General features: G+C 39.7%; 1 protein-coding gene across 8 annotated transcripts in view; it reads left to right on the top strand.

Annotated features, from left to right (window-relative positions):
- rapgef2b (Rap guanine nucleotide exchange factor 2b) overlaps window positions 1-19,352 on the top strand; it is a 118,396-nt gene that overhangs the window by 20,012 nt on the left and 79,032 nt on the right. For all 8 annotated transcript variants that reach the window (XM_023279858.3, XM_023279855.3, XM_055016413.1 and 5 more), the window contains exons 2-3: window positions 9,363-9,433; window positions 13,530-13,586. In XM_023279858.3, the coding sequence (XP_023135626.1) occupies window positions 9,363-9,433; window positions 13,530-13,586 (128 nt within the window). The remainder of the gene's footprint in view (window positions 1-9,362; window positions 9,434-13,529; window positions 13,587-19,352) is intronic.

Below are 19,352 nucleotides of genomic sequence, written 5' to 3'. Positions count from 1 at the left end.
GGGTGAAGGTATGAAGTGAAAAGCTCTCCCCGCGGTGACAAATGAGCAATTGTTATAAAACTAGGTCGTTCTCGCTCCCAAGTTGTGGGGGATTAATTTGTGCTTTTCGCAGCTATTTTTGTGAAACAGAACGACAACAAATCCTCCCTGCACAAAGTGCCGTGATTAGAAAGGCCATTCCTTCTTTGACTGCCAGGGATCAAGGTTGTAAGCATCTTAGACAGGGAGGGTGTAATGAGGCGAGCGGTGGTAAAATGCAGCTTGCCTCTTGCTTGCAGTCTCTTGCAAATTAGAAAGTGTAGTACTACTGCACTTTCTAATTAGACTCCATTACTGACAACATTATTTTCAACCACAAGTCAAGGATTTTCTGAAGTTTTATCAGTACTTTTCTGTTCCATTATCATCTTCTTGTTTAGGTACACTTTTGTGAAACTGCTCTTTAACTCAAAGAGATCCAAAATGTACGTGATGATGAAAAGGGGGTGTCATGCTCTTTCAGTTTGCCACATTTGAACTCCGAGCGCTGGCGGCTCCTCTGAGCGCCACCCTGGACAGAAGGAATGATCACAATTTGTCAAATTTCACAGTTTGCCAGTGAGATGTTACTCGCTGTGAAAACTCTTTCAGACAAGTTCTTTGCAAGTTGCCTGGCAGTGCTGACAGAGGTACATATGCCTCACAGTAGGCAGCCGCAGTGGTTTTTCTCTCTCATACTGCCTCTTTATACTTCTCCACATTGACTTGATAAGAATAGCTGTACAACTGGCAAAAGAGCTGATTCTTTGGTTTTACATGCATAGGAAAAATCATTCCTGATGGGCGTTTTTGGCTACTTTGGTAGACTAGCAGTCAGAAAAAGATTGACTGACAGTTATTTTTTCATTGTGGTCCTTGATTATTGTTTACCATGTGTGACATTCATTTATACTATAATGTAGTCTCACACTTCCATGACCACAAATAAGTAATCAATTGTTAAATGAAACAAAAATGAGAAATACTTGCTTGTCCCTGCTTCTCAGATGTGAAGATTTTCTGCTTTTCTTCATTTTTAATAAAAAAAATGTTTGACTATGAGACAAACAAAATGATTAAATGTGTCATCTTGGGGTTTCAGAAATGCTGGTAGGTCACTTTTGGCATTTGACCGACTAAATAAATTGCTGATCGACAAAACATAGTAACTGTCGGATCAACCATTTATGGAAATAATTTGTAGCTGCATCAGTTCCACCATGCTTCTATTAGAGAGGATGCTTCTTGCATCTAATGCTGTGTTTGTGCGAGTGAAGAAATGGAAGTGCAACATAATGACAGTCTTGGTGCAAAGAAATCATTCCATTGAAGGTCCGGAACAAATTATTTCTTCTAACATCAGTTCTGAGATTCAGATATACTGACAGCCAGAAGCACATGCTTTTCACACAATGCTTTATACCATATCTGAATGTCACAAATACACTCCAGCATCTGAAACATTACCACAAAATGCAATATGAGGCTAGCAAGAAGCTCTGGGCAATCTGGTCCAGAGACGATACGATGGTCTTTCTGCAGTTCACAACCTGAACTAAAATTCTCCCCACATGCCAGTTGAACTATGAATGTATCGAATGATTAGTTGTACTTGTTACTGCCTGGATACCAGGGCTGTCCCTCAAACTCTAGGCTAAAGGACTAATTTACAAATATCAGAATTCTGTTTTTGCTCCAATTTTATGAGCAATGTTCTCACTAGAAAATGTGATTAATATATCTGTCGTTTGGACATTTTTCCAAAGGTTCAGTAACTGTTACCCCTGTCTTGTTCTGTCTTGTATTTCGGCTGTGAGAATCCTTGATTTCAGCTACTGCTCCTCTGGGTCTCTCGTCCTACGAATGAACTCCAAATCCAACATCTTGGGCTGCAACTGGTAACGACAGTCAGCCAGCTCCTCATGAGTGAACTTTAGAGAGAGCAGAACAAGTAGTACCATCACCAGGTCCACGTCTAAGATGGTGGACCTGGAGTCTGTCAGTGGGATGAGAAACCCACTGGAAAGGAAGCTAAATGACACTGAAAACAGCAGTGAAGTGGTGAGCCTGCAGGTAGGGAAACACCAGCAAATAAACTGTGAATAAAATACTTATTCATAGCTCCCCTTGTTGACATGATCTGTGTGATTTCTATGAAAATCTCCTATCATGTGTCTTTAAGATCATCCACAGTAAAGGATTGTTAGATCAGCCACACCTACCAGCAAAGCCAGTAACTCACCATACCCAGAAACCTTACACACAGACAAGAATAAGAGGCAAATGTGATATTGAAAAGTAGTTGTCTTAAAACTGTAATCTCACATCTCTCTCTGCATTCAAGAAACTGCGTACACAGCATCAGTCCCTTATTCTTGACATAAAAACGTATGGCATTGGATTTTTTCAGGTTAAAGCAACATTTTGCAGCTCAAACATGTAGCTGGGATCCCTCAACTGAAGGATTTCCTCGACAGTCGCTAGACAAGAGGCTGGCTTCTGGGCACTAATGCAGACAGCTGGAGATGTTAATGTTATCAACAAAGGAGACTCGATCATTGATTTACTCTGCTGGGTGACTCAGTGAGGCCAGTGCATCACCGAACCAGCCGTTATGCGGGTTTTATGGCTGGGCAGCACTTAATTAGTCATTACTACATAATATAAAAACATTACATCAGTACCAACAGTTTGCTGGCTCTGTCTCTTGACGCTCATTAACAGATCTGGCTTTTTATTAATTCTGTTCCCTTTTTTGTAGCTGCTTTAAGAACACTTTCTATTCACAGATTTTCTGGTTTTGAATCGTTTGTTTTTATGTTGGTTGTTAAACTGAAACACTGGTCATTTATCGGGTCAAATTAAACATGCACATGCTGTAAAACTGGTATCCGAGCACTGATCAGATACTCAGCCATCCAGAAATGTCCTTCACCTCCTTCTCCCTACCTGAGACCCGTTTTTTTACCGCTACTGCAGTGTCCCATTGTTTTTGAAATGTTTCAGCCCTTTCCTTTGATGTTTGTCTGCAGTGGGTGATAGATGAATGCAGAGGTCTGCTATCTGCACTCAGCCAGAGCCAAATGAATAAATGGATTGACCATTTGTGGCACAGTGAAAGGGCCTGGCCAGAGGAAAGCTATCCTATCTGGCAAACAGACACTGTGGTGTTAAGAGATAAGAAAAGCAGAGCTGTTCTCAAACCATAGTTTTGGGTGACCCATAGCTGTTGAATTTCTCCGAACAAATACTGAATTTACATTTCTGACTGCTGCAGTGTTGAATTCTAAGATGTGCATGTTTTTCCTTTTTTTGTCTGGGATTATTGCCGAGAAGGTTAATTGAATAATCCATTAGTCAGGCAACAAACAACACGTCCTTGTCCTAGTCACTTTATTTATTTCCTTATTTAGATCATTGCTGCAGTATAGATCAGTTCATCAATTGATTAGGCAATCAACAGAAGATTAAAGAACTGTTTCAATAATTGATGAGTCATTCAGTCAAGTAAAATGCCAAATGCTGTCTGGGTCCAGCTTCCTCAGATGCCACTATTTACTGTTTTTCTTTGTTGTACATGGCAGTAATTGGATATGTGAAAGTGTTAGAATACGCAAATTGAAGACATTGCTGTGACATCTGAGAAATTGTTAGCATTTTTTTTTTACAATATTTAATGCATCAGATAATTAATCTAGAGAATATTCTGTGTATCAGTTTTTAATCAGTAACTGTAGCAGTAATATTTAGATTCATGTCAGTATGATTCCACGGATTCACGTCACAGGAACCAAGCGTCAACATCAACATTTTGAAGTCTTCGAAAAAAGTCTGCTTTCTTTTGCCACCATTAATGTCAAAATCCAGATATGTAGCAAAAGAAACAGTCCTATTATCCTTTTAAGTCACTGATATATATATATTTTTTTAGAATGGTATCTTTCCATGCAACATTATATGTGTTTTCACTGCACCCTTAGGTTTTTATTTGGTTTTCTGTGAAGTCGTAATGAACACAATGCAGGGAAAACATCACAACTTCCTTGACCTCTCTTTGCACACTGAATGGCTTGCCACTCAACAGGCTGGCAACAGGCCCAACACTGCACCCTCTCCCTCTGGGGCCTAACACAAGGGGTGGAAAATGGAGGACGCCTTGGTCAATGTGTGTGTACGTGTGTGTATGTGTGTGTTTTCAGGCCTCAAACAGGGAAGACAAGGCCTGCTATTGTTTAATTTGTATCCTAGAGAGGAAATGCCTCCACTCGTTTGGCTGCATTGCACTGCTACCATCTGTCTTACAAACAAAGGTGTAAAGTAGTGACATATTTTGCTGCATCCAGGAAATAAGTGGGGAAGTTTACAGAGAGATTGGCAGTATGTGACTGGTATGCGAGGAATGCCGTGGATAGTTTTGCGCAAACAGCTTTTTGAAGTATCCCCAAGGTTTCATTAAGAACAGCATCTTGGTATGTTTTACCTCCTGTAGGGCCACCTGTGTTCCTGGAAGGATTAGTTTGTAAAAAGGAAGGGGGAGGGATTAGATGGTGTTACTGGTGTAGCCTGGGAGTTTGAGCTGCCAGCAGTTTTTAAAAAAATGAACAAGCTTTGTCTTTATTCAACACACACAATGAGCCGAATTTTGGCTGGATGCAGCCTTCATCAGCGTGTCCCAGTTTCTGCTACCCACCATTCTTTTTCCTTCCTGCCTCTGTTCTATGAGAGATTGTTGATCCTGCTCTCAGCCAAAGATGTGAATTAACACCAAGCAAGCGCCACTTAAATGGTGTTAAAAGCATGGATCAAACACGCTCCACTTTTGATCTTGGTACGCAAGACGCAAAAGCATAAAATTCAGCTTTTAGAGTAGCTGCAGTTCATGCGAGGTCCTTTGTTTTGGGATGAATTGGAAAATAAAGCAAATGGAGCACATTAAAAAGCATTGAAGGTTGCTTTGGGTTTTATGCTCCTGTCTGTACCCTGGAACTTTCATGTTTCCTTTTCTTGTGCACTTTGTGGTGATTTTGTTTGTGCTCACTATAAACGGAGACCAGTAAGAGAAAAAGAAAGAAAATCAGACCGGAAAATGTAAGGCCCAGGGAGTGGAAAAGATGGGGTCCTTTACATTCTTTCCATACAGTCAATCTGAAATATTTGAGCCTGAAGCCACAATTGATGGTTCTGCATATTTCTCCGTGTGAGGCTGCGTTTCAGCGGCAGTGTTATTCACTGTGATGTCACTGTGGAGAGGGTAAAATAACTCACAACACTGCCATCTAGTGGTGTCCCTTACATTATTGTACCTTTGGTGCTTAAGCAGTTAAAGTAATCCCTTTCTTTTACAGTAAGCACTTGCAAATGTTCTTTGTGTTATATAGTGGTAATCAGGAGCTAAATACTCTTCACCATTTGTTGTATTTCATTAGTTTTATTTTAATTCATAAAATCTGAATAAGAAATCTTCCTTCTATCATTTTCTTCTAATAATAAAATGTGTATCTGGTGTTAGATGAGAAATGAATATATTCTTTCATAGTACTTTTTTCCACATATTTTTGCATGTAGCGCTAAAGATGATAGAGAAAAGGGGGGATGAAATGCAACCAGGTTCCTGGCAGAGATCCTTTGTGGTTGCACAGTTAGAGAAGTGGTGATGTTGCAGTTATGCGGTTTGTGCTTTTGACCACTGGGACCACCATACCACCTCAGAGACAGTGGTTAGCATAGATTCTTTTCATAAATGTAAAGACATTATGTCTAAGAACGTTTTTACAACATTGTTTTACAAGACACCAACACACAGCTGCACAGTAAATGCTTACATGAGTAGTTTTACTACTTTTACAGTGTTCAGCAGTGCACACTAGTATTTTGAAAAGCCTACTTAAAATTGTAGGAGTTACAGTATGTCACTGATTTGCAAATGTTTTAACACCCAGAGAGATTTGTTAAGCCAGACCAATGTACCAGATGAAATAATTTCTTCAAAAGTTAATTCTGCAATTCTATAATTTCATTTAGTAGATGCTTTTATCCAAAATGACATACATCTGAGAGTAGATACAATTCAATTCAATTCAATTCAATTTTATTTATATAGTGCCAATTACAGGTCAGATTGTCTCAAGACGCTTTACAGAACCCATATGCCTGAACCCCCAGAGCAAGCCCTAAGGCGACAGTGGCAAGAAGAACACCCTTTTAACAGGGAAGAAACCTTGAGCAGAACCCGGCTCTTTATGTGGGGGGACCCATCTGCCTGCTGGCTGGCAGGTTGAGAGGGACAGAAGAGGTAGAGGGGTAGAGAGGTGGAGAGGGGGCAGGGATGGAAGAAGAGGAGGGTGGGGAACAATGAACATATAAGACACAATTGGATACATGCATGATAAGATAGATGATACGTACAAAGTACAAGCTAACATTGAAATTCATTCAAAAGTTTACTGTTATAGTGTATGGCTTTGGCATTAAATATACTACATATATACATATATAGCTGGTAGTAAAATTCAAACAGTATATAGATGAGCATATCAGGTATAGTGAGGGCGATACAGAGTAGACTGGTGTAAATGGGCAGCTGGAAGCAGTGGGCTGGAGGAAGGTCAACAGCAGCATCCCACAATGGACATACAACACAAGTAAGGATCTAATCAGGAGAAAGCAACCCGGATAACGGCCATAAAACAAGTTCAAGTTAATGCATGCCAAATTTTAAAAACACCTTGCTATTGAAAACTTAATGTTCAGATGGTCACCCACTATATGTAGGTAACTACACACTGACCTAAAATTTGCATTTGTTGCAGAAACCCATCATCAGGATTGACATTCTGGGTTCATGTCTGAAATCAGCCAAGTTAATCAAAGCTGTAGTTCCCCGATGCGGCACTAGGTGGCAGTAAATGTCTTAACATCACCCCCTGTTGGACCACTGCTCCTGTTCATTGTGTTTCTGACCACAGACACTTTGAACATAAGGATTTGGTTAGTGAGAAGATGACTGTGTGATGTAACAGGGCCAGGCAGCCCTCTGGAGGATGCAAGTTTCTTTCTGTGTCTATTTGATCAAAGCCAAACTCAAATAAAAAAGAGTTTAGGCTGATTTTAAGGGACCAACGCCCAGTGCTGTAGTTTCATATCACAGTCTGAATATTAATCTACCGCCTGTAGTTATAGTGGATTCACATGGTTAGTTGTAATAAGTCGTGATCACAGATTTTATTGCACTGTTCCTGAGTGTGCCATTGATTTGCTGTTTGTTTCTAATTATACATTTAATTTTTATGTTTGAATTTGAATAGTGAGTAAACAGACAGAACCATTTTGGTGGGGATTGTATTTCCCTTTTGCTGTTGTTCGTTTTGTTATTCCATCGTCCTGTGTTTCTGGCTCTGAATGGGAGTTTGAGAGGTACTAATGCACAGCAGTAAGCAGGATCCGTCTATTTACAGTAAAAGCAGTGAGTGTGCATTATCTTATATTTCAGAAATCAATGTATTTTCTTGTTATTTCTGACCATTTAATGAACAAAAATGTCTATTATGATCAAGTAAATGAAACCCCAGTTAGTAATTCTGGTTAAAAATAGAATTGCTGTTTTTATCCTTTATTCTTATCATTTTGGCACTGGTGATGTTAACAACTAAAACCTTCTTGGCGGTGTGTCAAAAATTCTACTATGCAGGAAAAACTCTGGCAGATTTTGATTTGTACCAAAAATATCACTAATTATGACCAATTTTGTGAAGACTTGACCCTACTCGGTGCCTCAGCTTGATGTCAAACCACTTTTTTTGTATTGTCGTTAGTATTTTATGAAAAGTAATGTCTTGTTGTGAAAATACAATTACAGTATTACTTACTGTTGTTTTATTCAGTGTTTCCCCTTTCCCTAATGGACCATGCAAAAGCCTGTAACCTGGGGTCTTCTGACACCTCCTCCTCCACTGACACTCACTTTTTGTGACACTTAACCAGCACAAACTGTGTTATTCAGCTTTTGTGGTCAACATTTCATAAAATTTTCAATAAGCTTATGATTGTGGCTCTTGGAAACATAACCCGGAGACAGGGTGCCCATTCTGTGCGGTTTCATATGTGTGTTTGTGTGTCTGGCGAGGTTCTAACACAAGCTCTCTGTTGTCCCCTCGCTCTGCTGTCGCCACATCTACCTCCAGTTGCTGCCGACAAAGGCTTCCCAGTGGCTTCGGCCAGCGTTGCACCACAAAAAGACACACAAACACACAGTCAGTGCCCCAGTGTGCACCAATAGACAGTGGAGTAGCTGTGCGGGCTGCCAGCTCTCAGAGAGGGCCACTTTGTTTCACCTCTGACTTGGATTCAGGCCAAACAATCTGAGAGTCACTCACTGGGTCACTTGATGAAGTAATTGAATGGGGAGTTTATAATTGTGCAGCACAGCTCTCTTTATTTTGTCTCTGCGAGGTGCTTTATTACTTTGTATCCCAATGTTAAGCCACACAAATCAATGACAGTCTCCCTGTGAAATGTTTTCTGTTGTGTGAGTAGACAGTTTGTGTACTGTGGCGTGAAAAACCAGCATTTTAAGTGTAGATGTTAATAATCATAACTTGGCCATGTTTCAGTGGATTTTGTTGAAATATTTTGTTTAAGTAATGCTGTCATGGTCAGCTGTCTAAGCACTTGATTCTGATGTTAGGCTGATTTTTCAAGTAATTTATCAAAGAAGAATGTCCCAGGGTTTCAAAATTGAATGGTTTCCTTTGTTTTATGCCGTAAAATGTGATTTCTTTGGATTTTTGACTGTCCATTAGATATGACAGATGATTAAAAGATGTAGTTCCTTATTTTTGGCCAACTATTTTTGGTATTTCTCATAACTTTAAAGACCAACTGGTCAAATAATTGTTGTGGCATGTGTTAATGATCATTTTGTGCCACAGCCTTGAAAATAGAGCCGCAACTACCAGTTATCTTCATTGTTTCACCAACCGCTGATTATTTTTTTCAACTAATCCTTAAGTCTATGCGATGTCATAAAACAGCTAACCCTTCCCATCACGATTTATTAATTTCTAGACTCCAGGGTTACATATTACCTTGTTTTGTCTGAACAATAGTCCAAAACACAAGTCATATGTAACAGAAAAGGCAGAAGCAACTTGAAAGTATGTCTTTTCAAAAACTAATAAAATGACTCATTGCTTATTTAATGTGCATATAATATAAAATATATGTTATGACACTTAATATTCTCTCCATGGCTTAACTGATCAGTCAGTTTATTATTTCAGCTCTAATAAACACCAGATATTCTTTTGAGACCTCTGTTTGACATCATCTTTACTCTTCTTCCTCAGGACCTGGAGATCGTCTATTCTTATCTCCATGGGATGGAGGCTTTGTCCAACCTGCGAGAGCATCAGCTGAGGTGAGTTTCTGCACGCATTGCTGGTACTTAATTAGTGTCACATCGAGCTTGATATTCCAGTTAAATGAATTTCAAATGCAGACTATATAGTAGTGGTAACTCCTCAGTGTGTGCACCAGTTGTGGTCAGGAGTGGGAGATTAACACTGAGCTGCCAGCTTTGTGAATTTTATCTGTTTTTCTAATCCTGCAGCCACTCTGCCTTATTAACATATGTTGACTGGAATTATTTATTCTAAAAAGTCAATGAATAATAAAAATTACATACTTTATGAATGGTCTGAAACATCTAAAACTGTGTTAATAGGCAGACTGAAATTTAGTTACGCTTATTAGTTTTAGTTGATTGATATTAACGTAGAATTTTGCTGGAAACTCTTCAGAGGGTCCTCTGAAATATCAGAGAATCACTCATTTGATATTCTACTCTAAGTATAAAACTTATGTATCATACCTTCCATCAAACCAAGTTCTGTTAAGTTTAGAATCTCGATTGTATCCTTCAGACAAAATGCTAAAAAGTCTCTTTGCCATCTGAAACTCCTGGACAGGGCAACGCCCAACAAGTTTTTTGCAACTGTCTGACCACACAGCCAAATCATGTTTTCCGCATGAACCTTTGTGATGTAAATTTCATCATCCACCCTTGCCTGCGACTGTCTGCATGCGCCACAAAATTTAAGACAGTGTGGACTGCAAGCATGCCAACTGTGCATGTGCCAGCAAAGTAAACTGGATGGTCATTTTGTGCTTTTTTTCTTTCTGGCTCTTTCATGTTGTCCAGCCAAACACAATAAACAACGCAGCCATCATGTTTTGTGGTACACATGCATGGTCTCTTCACGCATACATTTAATTCTAGTATTGATAGATGAGAATTTAAATCCGCTACTAAATCTGCAGCTGTCAGAGTACTCAGACGTGGAAACTATGACTTGGCTTTTAGTCAGGGGTGTTAAAGCAGGCAGCCTCAAGATCTTGACACATCTTCCAGCTTGCTTCATTTGAGGCATGCTGACACCTAAGCATAATTATGCTACCAAACACTTAATCAGAATTCAAAGCTGCCCAGAAGGCTCTCTGTAAAGATTCTCAGTCATACAGGTCATGGTACATCTAAGTGCTAAAACGAATCAAACTGCACCTAATTGAGTTCTCTGAAGGCGTTTCACCTCTCATCTGAGAGGATTCTTATGTTCTAACTGCCTGATGGAGAGTCCTAGGTAAAGCAAAAGGTTATTTCCTTCTTTAAATTCTCTCTTCGACTACTTGGACAAATCTACTGCCACTTGTGTAAAAAACATTCATATTTAACACACACTAATACAGCAGTTCTTTATACAAAATTTAAATTTAGTTAACTGAAAATTTCTCATCTTATTTTACATTATTAGTCTTTTTTAAAAGTCTTTTTAAAAAAAAAAAACTTGTCTTCATTTTATCCTTTGTTTTGTGTTTCTTCCTGTAAAATCAGATCTAAAGTGTTCCATATGAAACGGTTTCCTCTGTTCTCTGTTGGAACCAGACCTTTTCACCTAAAGCGATGAGAACTCCCTGCTCGACTGTTCATACACTATTTTGCCTTTTGCTCTTCTGTCACCACATTAGTCCTCCAGCCTTTTCTGCCGGGCAGAGACTCTCCAAACAGTGCATGTCAGAAGTCTGTTCCCAGCATGCCTTGTGTGCATACATGTGGATTATGCTGGCGAGGGAACAATGTAACAGTGCATGACCTGCGAGCTAAAACATTCCAGTGTGTGACCCCTCAGAGGCCTCCCACCCAACACTAACCCCACTCCCTCCTCCCTGTTTGGATCCTAAGGAATGTCCCCGTGGTCCCACAGACCAACCCACTGCTCATTGCTGGTTTCAGTTTTTCTCACTTAAAAAAAGAAAAAAAAGAAACACTCCCAGCTAGCCAGACATCCCACTAACTATGGGATTATGTTATAGTTCTTTTTTTCTCAACATTTTCATCTGGGAGGAATGTGTTGTTTTTCTTTTGTGGTTCTTTTTTTTTACAGCAGCTTGTTTTGTTTTTTTTTTCTGGGATTGTTTTTTAGTCCTTGTGCAGAGGGGCTGCAACACAACGTCCGCCCCCAGCTATTTTTGAAGCCTTGTGCATTTTGATCAGTTACTGTTTACTATAGTTGCCTGCCTGTAATATTCAGGCGAGCTTGTCTTCTCTCGAGGCATCTGGGGAAAGCCTGATATGGAGGACTTTTTCATACTTTAAGCGGAGAAAAATGGTTTCATTTCAAAATCAGAAACCCATTATTTACTCTTATAAAAGAACTCATTAAAAGAAAAAAATGAAATTGCTCATATGTCAGATTAAAGAGTTAAATCTGAGGTTGAAAAGTGATAATATATTTCTCATTTAACACAATCAATATAAGGAAAATAAAAGAAACTTTCACTAATGCAAACTGTGGGGTCACAAATGACTCTGTAGTTAATTTTGGAATAGAAAACTAATGTGTGCTCAATCAATTATCTAATCCCTTGTGCTGTTAATGTGTAACTGACCTAGATAAATGACATCTGGTTTTTGAGGGGGGAGAGGCATATCCAGGCTGTGAGGTTAATACTTCAAATCCTAATGAAAACTTTCAGTGCTGTTTTGCTCCCCTTAAGCAAAACACTAAACCTCTAGCTGCTAGAGTGGAGGTGCTTAGTGACCAAATATACAGGACTTGGATTGGTCAGGGTGGCTTCCATGTGTCATGAGTGCAACTATGAAGTGTGTTGCACCAAATCACGTTCAGTAGTATGTTATAAAACCAACATAGAATGATAAAACTATCTGTTCTGTTCTAAAATGCCAAGCAGTTTTGAAGCTCTAAGGTAAAGGGAGAGGTTATTCTGCAATGAGAGGCTATGAAATGATACAGCTGCTTCAACAGTTTTTATAAGGAACAAAAAAGGAAATGCAGTGAGAGATCTGAGACCTCTAACTGTAACATAAAGAATTATTTTTGTGACGTGATATGTCCTATATGCCCACAAAAGAGACCGAGCAACACACTTCCCCTCAACAGTGGCCTCATCCAGCCGCAGTGCAATGCAGCCACCAGACTCGTGCTCCGTTATTGCGAATTTGGTTTTCTTCTCATCAGCCATGCATTTCAAAATGGATTTAGCAGTTCATCCATTCCATCCGCTATCTCATGTCTATTCTGGGTCGTGTCGTGATGGGAGCAGGCTAAAGCAGAGCATTCCAGACATCTCTCCCCCCAAGTAGCGTTTTCCAATTCCTCCTAGGGGTTCCCATGGTGCTTCCAAGCCAGATGAGATATGTAATCCCTCTAGTGGATTCTTGATCTCCCCCAGGGTCTCCTCCCGGTTTGGTGTACCCAGAAATCCTCCAAAGGAAGTCACACCAGGAGGCATCCTAATCATATGTCCACACCATCTCAGCTGGCTCCTTTTGATGTAAAGGTTCCAAATGTCTGAGTTCCTCATCCTATCGCTTAGTCTGAGTCCAATCACCCTGTAGAGGAAACTCACTTTGGCCACATATATCCACAATCTCACTCTTTAAGTCACCATTCAAAGCTTATGACCATACATGAGAGCTGGAACATAGATCGACGAGTAATTCCAGAGCTTTGTGCTCTGGCCGAGCTTCTTCTTCAATGTGACAGTCCAGTACAGCGCCCACATTACTGCAGATGCTGCACCAAACTATTTGTACATCTCATGCTTCATTTTACCGTTACTCATGAACAAGATCCCATGATACTTAAACACTTTCACTAAGGTCAGCAACACAAGCCAATCCAAGCATTCAGGACTCCAGTTTTAGTCATATTGGAGCAACAACATGTTTACTGCCTGTCAGTGATGATAGCTAAATGCAACTCTGGGAAATGTAGGAAATTACTAGTTGTACGTTAGACCTAAAAATAAATGACTATATTTGATCTTAAAACAAGTTCACTTGTTCTGTTTAGCATTTATAACTACACCCCTTCCAGTGCTTGGTTTTTGCCAGTTTTGTGACGTTTCTAACCAGAGTACTATTGAAATTAAGTTATTTCTGCTTGTTTTCTCTAACTGCCACTTTCCCTCCCTTTTCTTCTCTGTCCCTGCAGGATAATGTGTGAGACTGTGCGTTATGAGAGACACGAGGCTAATGAAGTGCTCTACTAGTAAGTACTGCAATGTGTGGATGGCTGTGTGTAAATGGATATCGATGGTATTTGATCAAATACTCACACCTCAATCAGGGAATGAACACAACAGAAAAACAAAGGCAACCAATGTAGCAGTATTTCAATTCTGTGTGATTAAAACACATTCTGACACAGGCTGTAACTCAGAGTTGTTAATGACGTGAAACATGCCGGCTGCAAACAGCTGAGCGACCTGCAGCCGAAATATAAATAATTGTCCATAAAGCACAGAAGTAGTTGGACAATTCACATATGAAAATTGTTGTATATGTGTTTCAGTGTCATCCTAAATCACTCAAGAAATAGCACAGCTCAAGAAATAGAACCTAAAAGGAAAATGCAGTCTAATATCAGCTTGTTTCAAGAATTCACTGTGGACAAAATCGACAAATAAAAATTGCAGCTATAACAGCTCCTAAAAGCATTTCCTTCAGTGAGCAGAAAGCACTAGCAGTAATGTGCACATGCTTTCTCCTTTGAGCTATGTGTTGTGGAGGGTTAATTTGATCAGAAAGCTGTATTGACAGCTTCCAGACAGCTTCTGAGTGTGTTTGGATCCATTTTGAAAGGCTGCCACAACTGTGTTAAGCAGAAAACACACACGGTGTGTGACTGCTGTCACACGTTGACGTCTTCCCAACACCCATGGTGAGAATTAAGACAGTTAATTAACTCTGTCAGCATCTCGAGGGGACGGAGAGGGTGAATTGTCCCTTTTTCTGGCTTCTGATCTTGTGTGTGTGTGTGTGTGTGTGTCTGTGTGTGTGTGTCTGTGTGTGTGTGTGTGTGTGTGTGTGTGTGTCTGTGTGTGTTGGGGGATGATGTGGAAGAGTCAACACCTCATTAGAAGCCCACTTGGTGGTGTGGGAGCTGATTAAACAATAGGAATGCAGATTAAGCGGTGGTCACATAATACACTCCAGCTTCAACAAGATTCCCTCAGGCCTCTCACAGTAGCTTGACCACACACACACTCATGCACACACACACACGCACACACACACACACACACACACACACAGGATCAGATGTCAGGAATGTCACATGTATATATATAAACTGTATACTTGGCTTAGCCTTGTCAAAAAGCCTGCATTTTGGAAACAGTGTTTGTGGATGTGAGTGTAAATATGCGCAAAAAGGATTAATATCTCAACTCTAAACTAGCTGAATCCCTAAAAAGACGTGTTTTCCCCTCTCCTTTGTCATCTGTCCACACTTTGTAGCACTTTCCTAAAGCAACTTCCAGAGTGGATAAACCTTAAAATGTAGCCTTTGAATTTTAGTGTGGATGGGCAGCATAGAGCCTTTGGAAAACTATGACGTAAACCTGCCCAGATACAGTCTTGTGGTGGGTGCCAGCGCTGTCGCGTCTTACCCCCTTTATAATCATTCATTTCTAATGCCAGCATAGCCACTTAAATCGTCCTGTCGTTACATTTTGTCAAATGATCATAAAAAAGTGAGTTGATTAATGTCTGTGCAGTGGCAAAGGAAATACTGCTCATGATTAACAGCTACTATACTGTATATCAGCTGCTATCAAATCTGTATTTAATTCTCATTCAGGTGTCTGAGACAGGCAGCAGAAACAGAAGAATATTTAAATCAGAACCCCTAAATCTGGAGTTTGGCTTTGTTAAATCTCAGTACAGACGATCGCAGAGAGAATAAGCGCACTGATCAGACATTTAACGAACGAAGACTCAGCAGAGAAACGGCTGGTTTGTGGTCTCTCACAAGTAATTTGCAAGACATGTTGTCTGACCACCTCGGCAAGCAAAAGTGTTTATAGTTAATCAGAACAGTCACAAGAGAAGGGAAGTGAAAAGCCAGCTGTTTTTTTTTGACAGTGGAGAGATGTGATGTTGTTTAAAAGTGAGGGTAATGGTGCATATTGTTTGACACTCTGTACAGGGAGACATTCACACTGCTACAGCTAGCTAAAAACAGAGTAAAGTCTGTGTGAATGTCAGATTATCTGTTTTGGAACGTTACAGGAATGATCACACACAAACTGAAGTCAGAAAGGTGATTTTCTGACACTGTCTGACCAGCCAACAAGTAGTTTGGAGGGAGTATCGTGAAGCCTATTTAACAATGTTGTTTGGCCCACTCTTTGCCAGATGTCAGCTTTGATGTACACTTTAACTGTTTTCTCACGGAAAGATTGCTGCAATGAAGAGATTTGGCTGCTTTCCCATTCAGACCTTTAATGGAAATAAAAACTGATGTGGACAGGCTTCATTTTCACATGTAAAGAGCATTTTCAGATACAACTGGCTTACTGTGGCCACAGTATTAGAGAAATGTCTCTGTTTTCCTAATGTACCCCTGGGCTAAAGCACAGAAACACAGCAGGTTATTTTCTTTCTGGTTTATTGGCTCATTTAATTTGCCCAAGTGTGTACATCTGTGACACTGCTTCTAGTTGTGTGTCTTTGCACAACTGTATGTCAGTACGTATCTGTGCATGTGTGTTAGTGTAACCTATAAAAATCGGTCAAGGCTCCCTGATAAGGGCTGGGTATTAAACAGCAGAACATCTGATTGCGTTTCCTTCCGCTGCAGGATCCTAATCAGCCTGCTCTTCTGAAAACACAAGCTTTTAACAGCCTATCTTCATGTTCTCATCTGTTTATAACATCGACAATAATATGCTGTGCGACGAAGGCTGTAAAAGTCAATGGGGGAATTTAACTGCTGTAGTATCTCTATTAAGTTGTGCAGCTTTTACATTAAAATCAAGAAGAAAGTAGTAAAAAAACATCACAGTTCTCTAAATCTTAAGTGGCATCGCTATATCATTTCAGTTAACACAAGAACGCATCAATTATTTGCAGTTAAAAGCTGAAGCTATTGATTTAAACAAATAATCAATTACCATTTAAAAAATGTTGCCAGTTGATTTTCTATGTATGAAATAATTAATTCTTGTATTAATTGTTCAGCTAAAGCTTTTATGGGAGGTTTTTTAACATTCAAATAAGCTGAGAAGGTTGTGCTTTACAACTGTAAAGTAGTCTCAGAGACTATAATGGACAATAATTTATATAAACTGGAGCTGAAGTTCACTGATTTTGGCAGCCAGGCTTCGTTTGTGATTTTTCATCTAGATTTTACACAGAACTAAATCCTGGCTACATATCTATATATTTTCTTTCTTGTTTTGCAACCACCAGCAATGTTAGATAAAATTCACAGACATGACCTAGTTTAATGACCTGCACACTCAAAGCCTCACTCTGACTATCCATGTCTGTCCTAGAGTAATGATAGGAGGATAAGGGCAACAGTACTCGTATTAAGTACTCATATGTCCTGCCTGGAGCTCTAGATTGCTCGAGTGCAAACACTACATGCATTCACATGTGCACATGCTCACACACACACACACACACACAGTGTCACTCTCAGTATCTCATGAAAACATCCCATCCTGCGACAAGCTGAACCTCTCAGGATTTAGCATCCAGAGATTACAGTGCTAAACCCTCCTGAGAGGGAGGCTGACCTGGCACATTGTACAGTGGCTGCTGAAGAGAGTTAGCATCTTCTGGTTGCCCTTTAACCCCTTCATGTCAGCTCTTCTAGTGCAACCCTTAACCGTTGACCCACTCTGGTAAAGTGTGGTCCAGTTGAAACAATCCACCTGTATACATTTGCAGTCTCGTAGTGTTTTATTGTTTCTGTTGGAATTGGGGAGCGGCAGAGTCTTAATTCCTTTCATAAAATCTGATAAGCCACGGGTGTCGGAGGACCTCGTTTACATTTAAATAGAGCTGAAATCTGACATTAGAGTCCAATAAAGCTTTTGTCAGTCAGCAACAGTTTTTAGCCATTTAGAGAAGGTTCGGGCTCATTTTATATTTTTTGGTTTTCTGTTTTTTTCAGACAGTCAGATAAAGATCAAATTGAGCTAGTCACAACAGTTATTCTAATTGGTCTGAACTGTGTCACAGAAAATTGCTAACTTAAAGATATTGACACTGCCAGTTATTTTACATACATTGGTAACATAACAACAATCAATAACTCTTTGACAGAATTGAGAGGATAATACAATCATGAAAATAGTAACTAGCTGCAGCGCTATATTTAATGCAATCCATTTTTTTGTACACATCCTTTATGTCTCGAAGAATATAATAGTCTCACTTCTATTTGTATACTTTTATTGAAAAAATAACTTAAAGAGAAGACGTTTGCTCCTTTCCTTTACTTTTCACTTCTGTTGTATCATGAAAGCCGAAAATTCTTTTACGTGTGTCTGGTTTTGCCGCCTCGTGTGACCATCGTGCTGACATCCCTTTTTACAGCCAGAGGTCCAAACGTGTTGACGGAAATACTTAAAAAGAGGAAGAACCATCACTTGTCTGCCATAGCTGGATGACACTGGTCAGAAATAAACAGAAGGAAGCATGGCAACGGTGTCAAATAATCACAATTACCAAATCAACAGTCGCCAGGAGAGAACGACAGAAATAATTCTAACAAACATGAATAGCAGTATCAGCTGTTCTCTAACTTTACTTCTTGCTTTATCCTTGTTTGCTGCTGCATTTTTTTTTTGGTCACAGTCTATACTAACACAATACGACAATTCTAAAGAAGAACGGTTTGCAGACTGTGATATTTTGACCCCTGGCTGAGGTTCAGCGGCAGCAGCTGTCGGAAAGTTGCCCCCCTCATGCGACTCCTGCTCCCTGCGACACCGTGAAGCTGCTCGCCTTCAGAAGCAGCGTCGCAATGGGTTAGATGAGGAAACTTGCCGGGAGAGGGAACTGAAAAACTCATCACTTCCCATCCACCAGTCGGCTTATATAATTATACATTCCAGCACACACTGTGCAGTACGTGTGGCACTGACATGGAGACAGCTGATCTCATTACCTAAGTATCTGGTAGAGCTGCTTTTTAATTTGGAAAAAAATTTGAAAAATCACAGAAGGAAATGTATTTTTTTGTGTTAGAGCAATGAAGTTTTATTTGATCTTGGTAGGAAATATTTTGGTGTCGTGCAGAATCTCAAGTATTTAGGTCAAACATTTCATTCAGACGCTGTACATTAACCAGCAGACTCTCTGTCGTCTCCCACCCACTCCCCATGGCCTTTTTTTAGTTTTCTTTGTTGAACAATTGAAAAGTGAAAGGCTTTATTTCATAATATCACCGCACTATTTTGACACTGCCGGTCTCCTGAGGATTTCATGGTGAAAGCAGCATGACAATAACAACTTGAGGTCATAATTGCTTGTTTATTCAGGGCCCCTGAATGTGCATGTCGGTACAGACACACCTCTGTTGTTTTGAAACTCCTGACTCAATGTACTCAACGTAAGCCTTTGTTTAATGCAAACAATGACTTCCTATTGTTTGTGGACCCGCGCACCCACTGAAATCAACCATTGTTTTACCACAACATTTTTATTCTATCATGTGGAAAAGACTTGAGGTCAAACTCTTCCCTTTGACACATTTTTTTTTCAGGGCTGATACCAATACTGATTATTGTTAATCAAGAAGACCGATAGTCAGACAAAATTAGAATCGGTACACATTTACAGTAGAAATCACAATTTTGATCTCAAAATTAGAAGAATACAAACTCCAACACAAAACTAGGTTACAATACCTTTGACTATTCATTTTTGGATATGTTTAATCAAAAGATACCGTTCAATGTTTATTCTTCAGTGTTGCTCAGCTGTTACTTATAATGTTTAGCCAATCAGATCACAG

Source organism: Amphiprion ocellaris, chromosome 13, assembly GCF_022539595.1.
Source record: "Amphiprion ocellaris isolate individual 3 ecotype Okinawa chromosome 13, ASM2253959v1, whole genome shotgun sequence".
NCBI lineage: Eukaryota > Metazoa > Chordata > Actinopteri > Pomacentridae > Amphiprion > Amphiprion ocellaris.
This window is presented reverse-complemented; position numbering and strand designations above follow the sequence as displayed.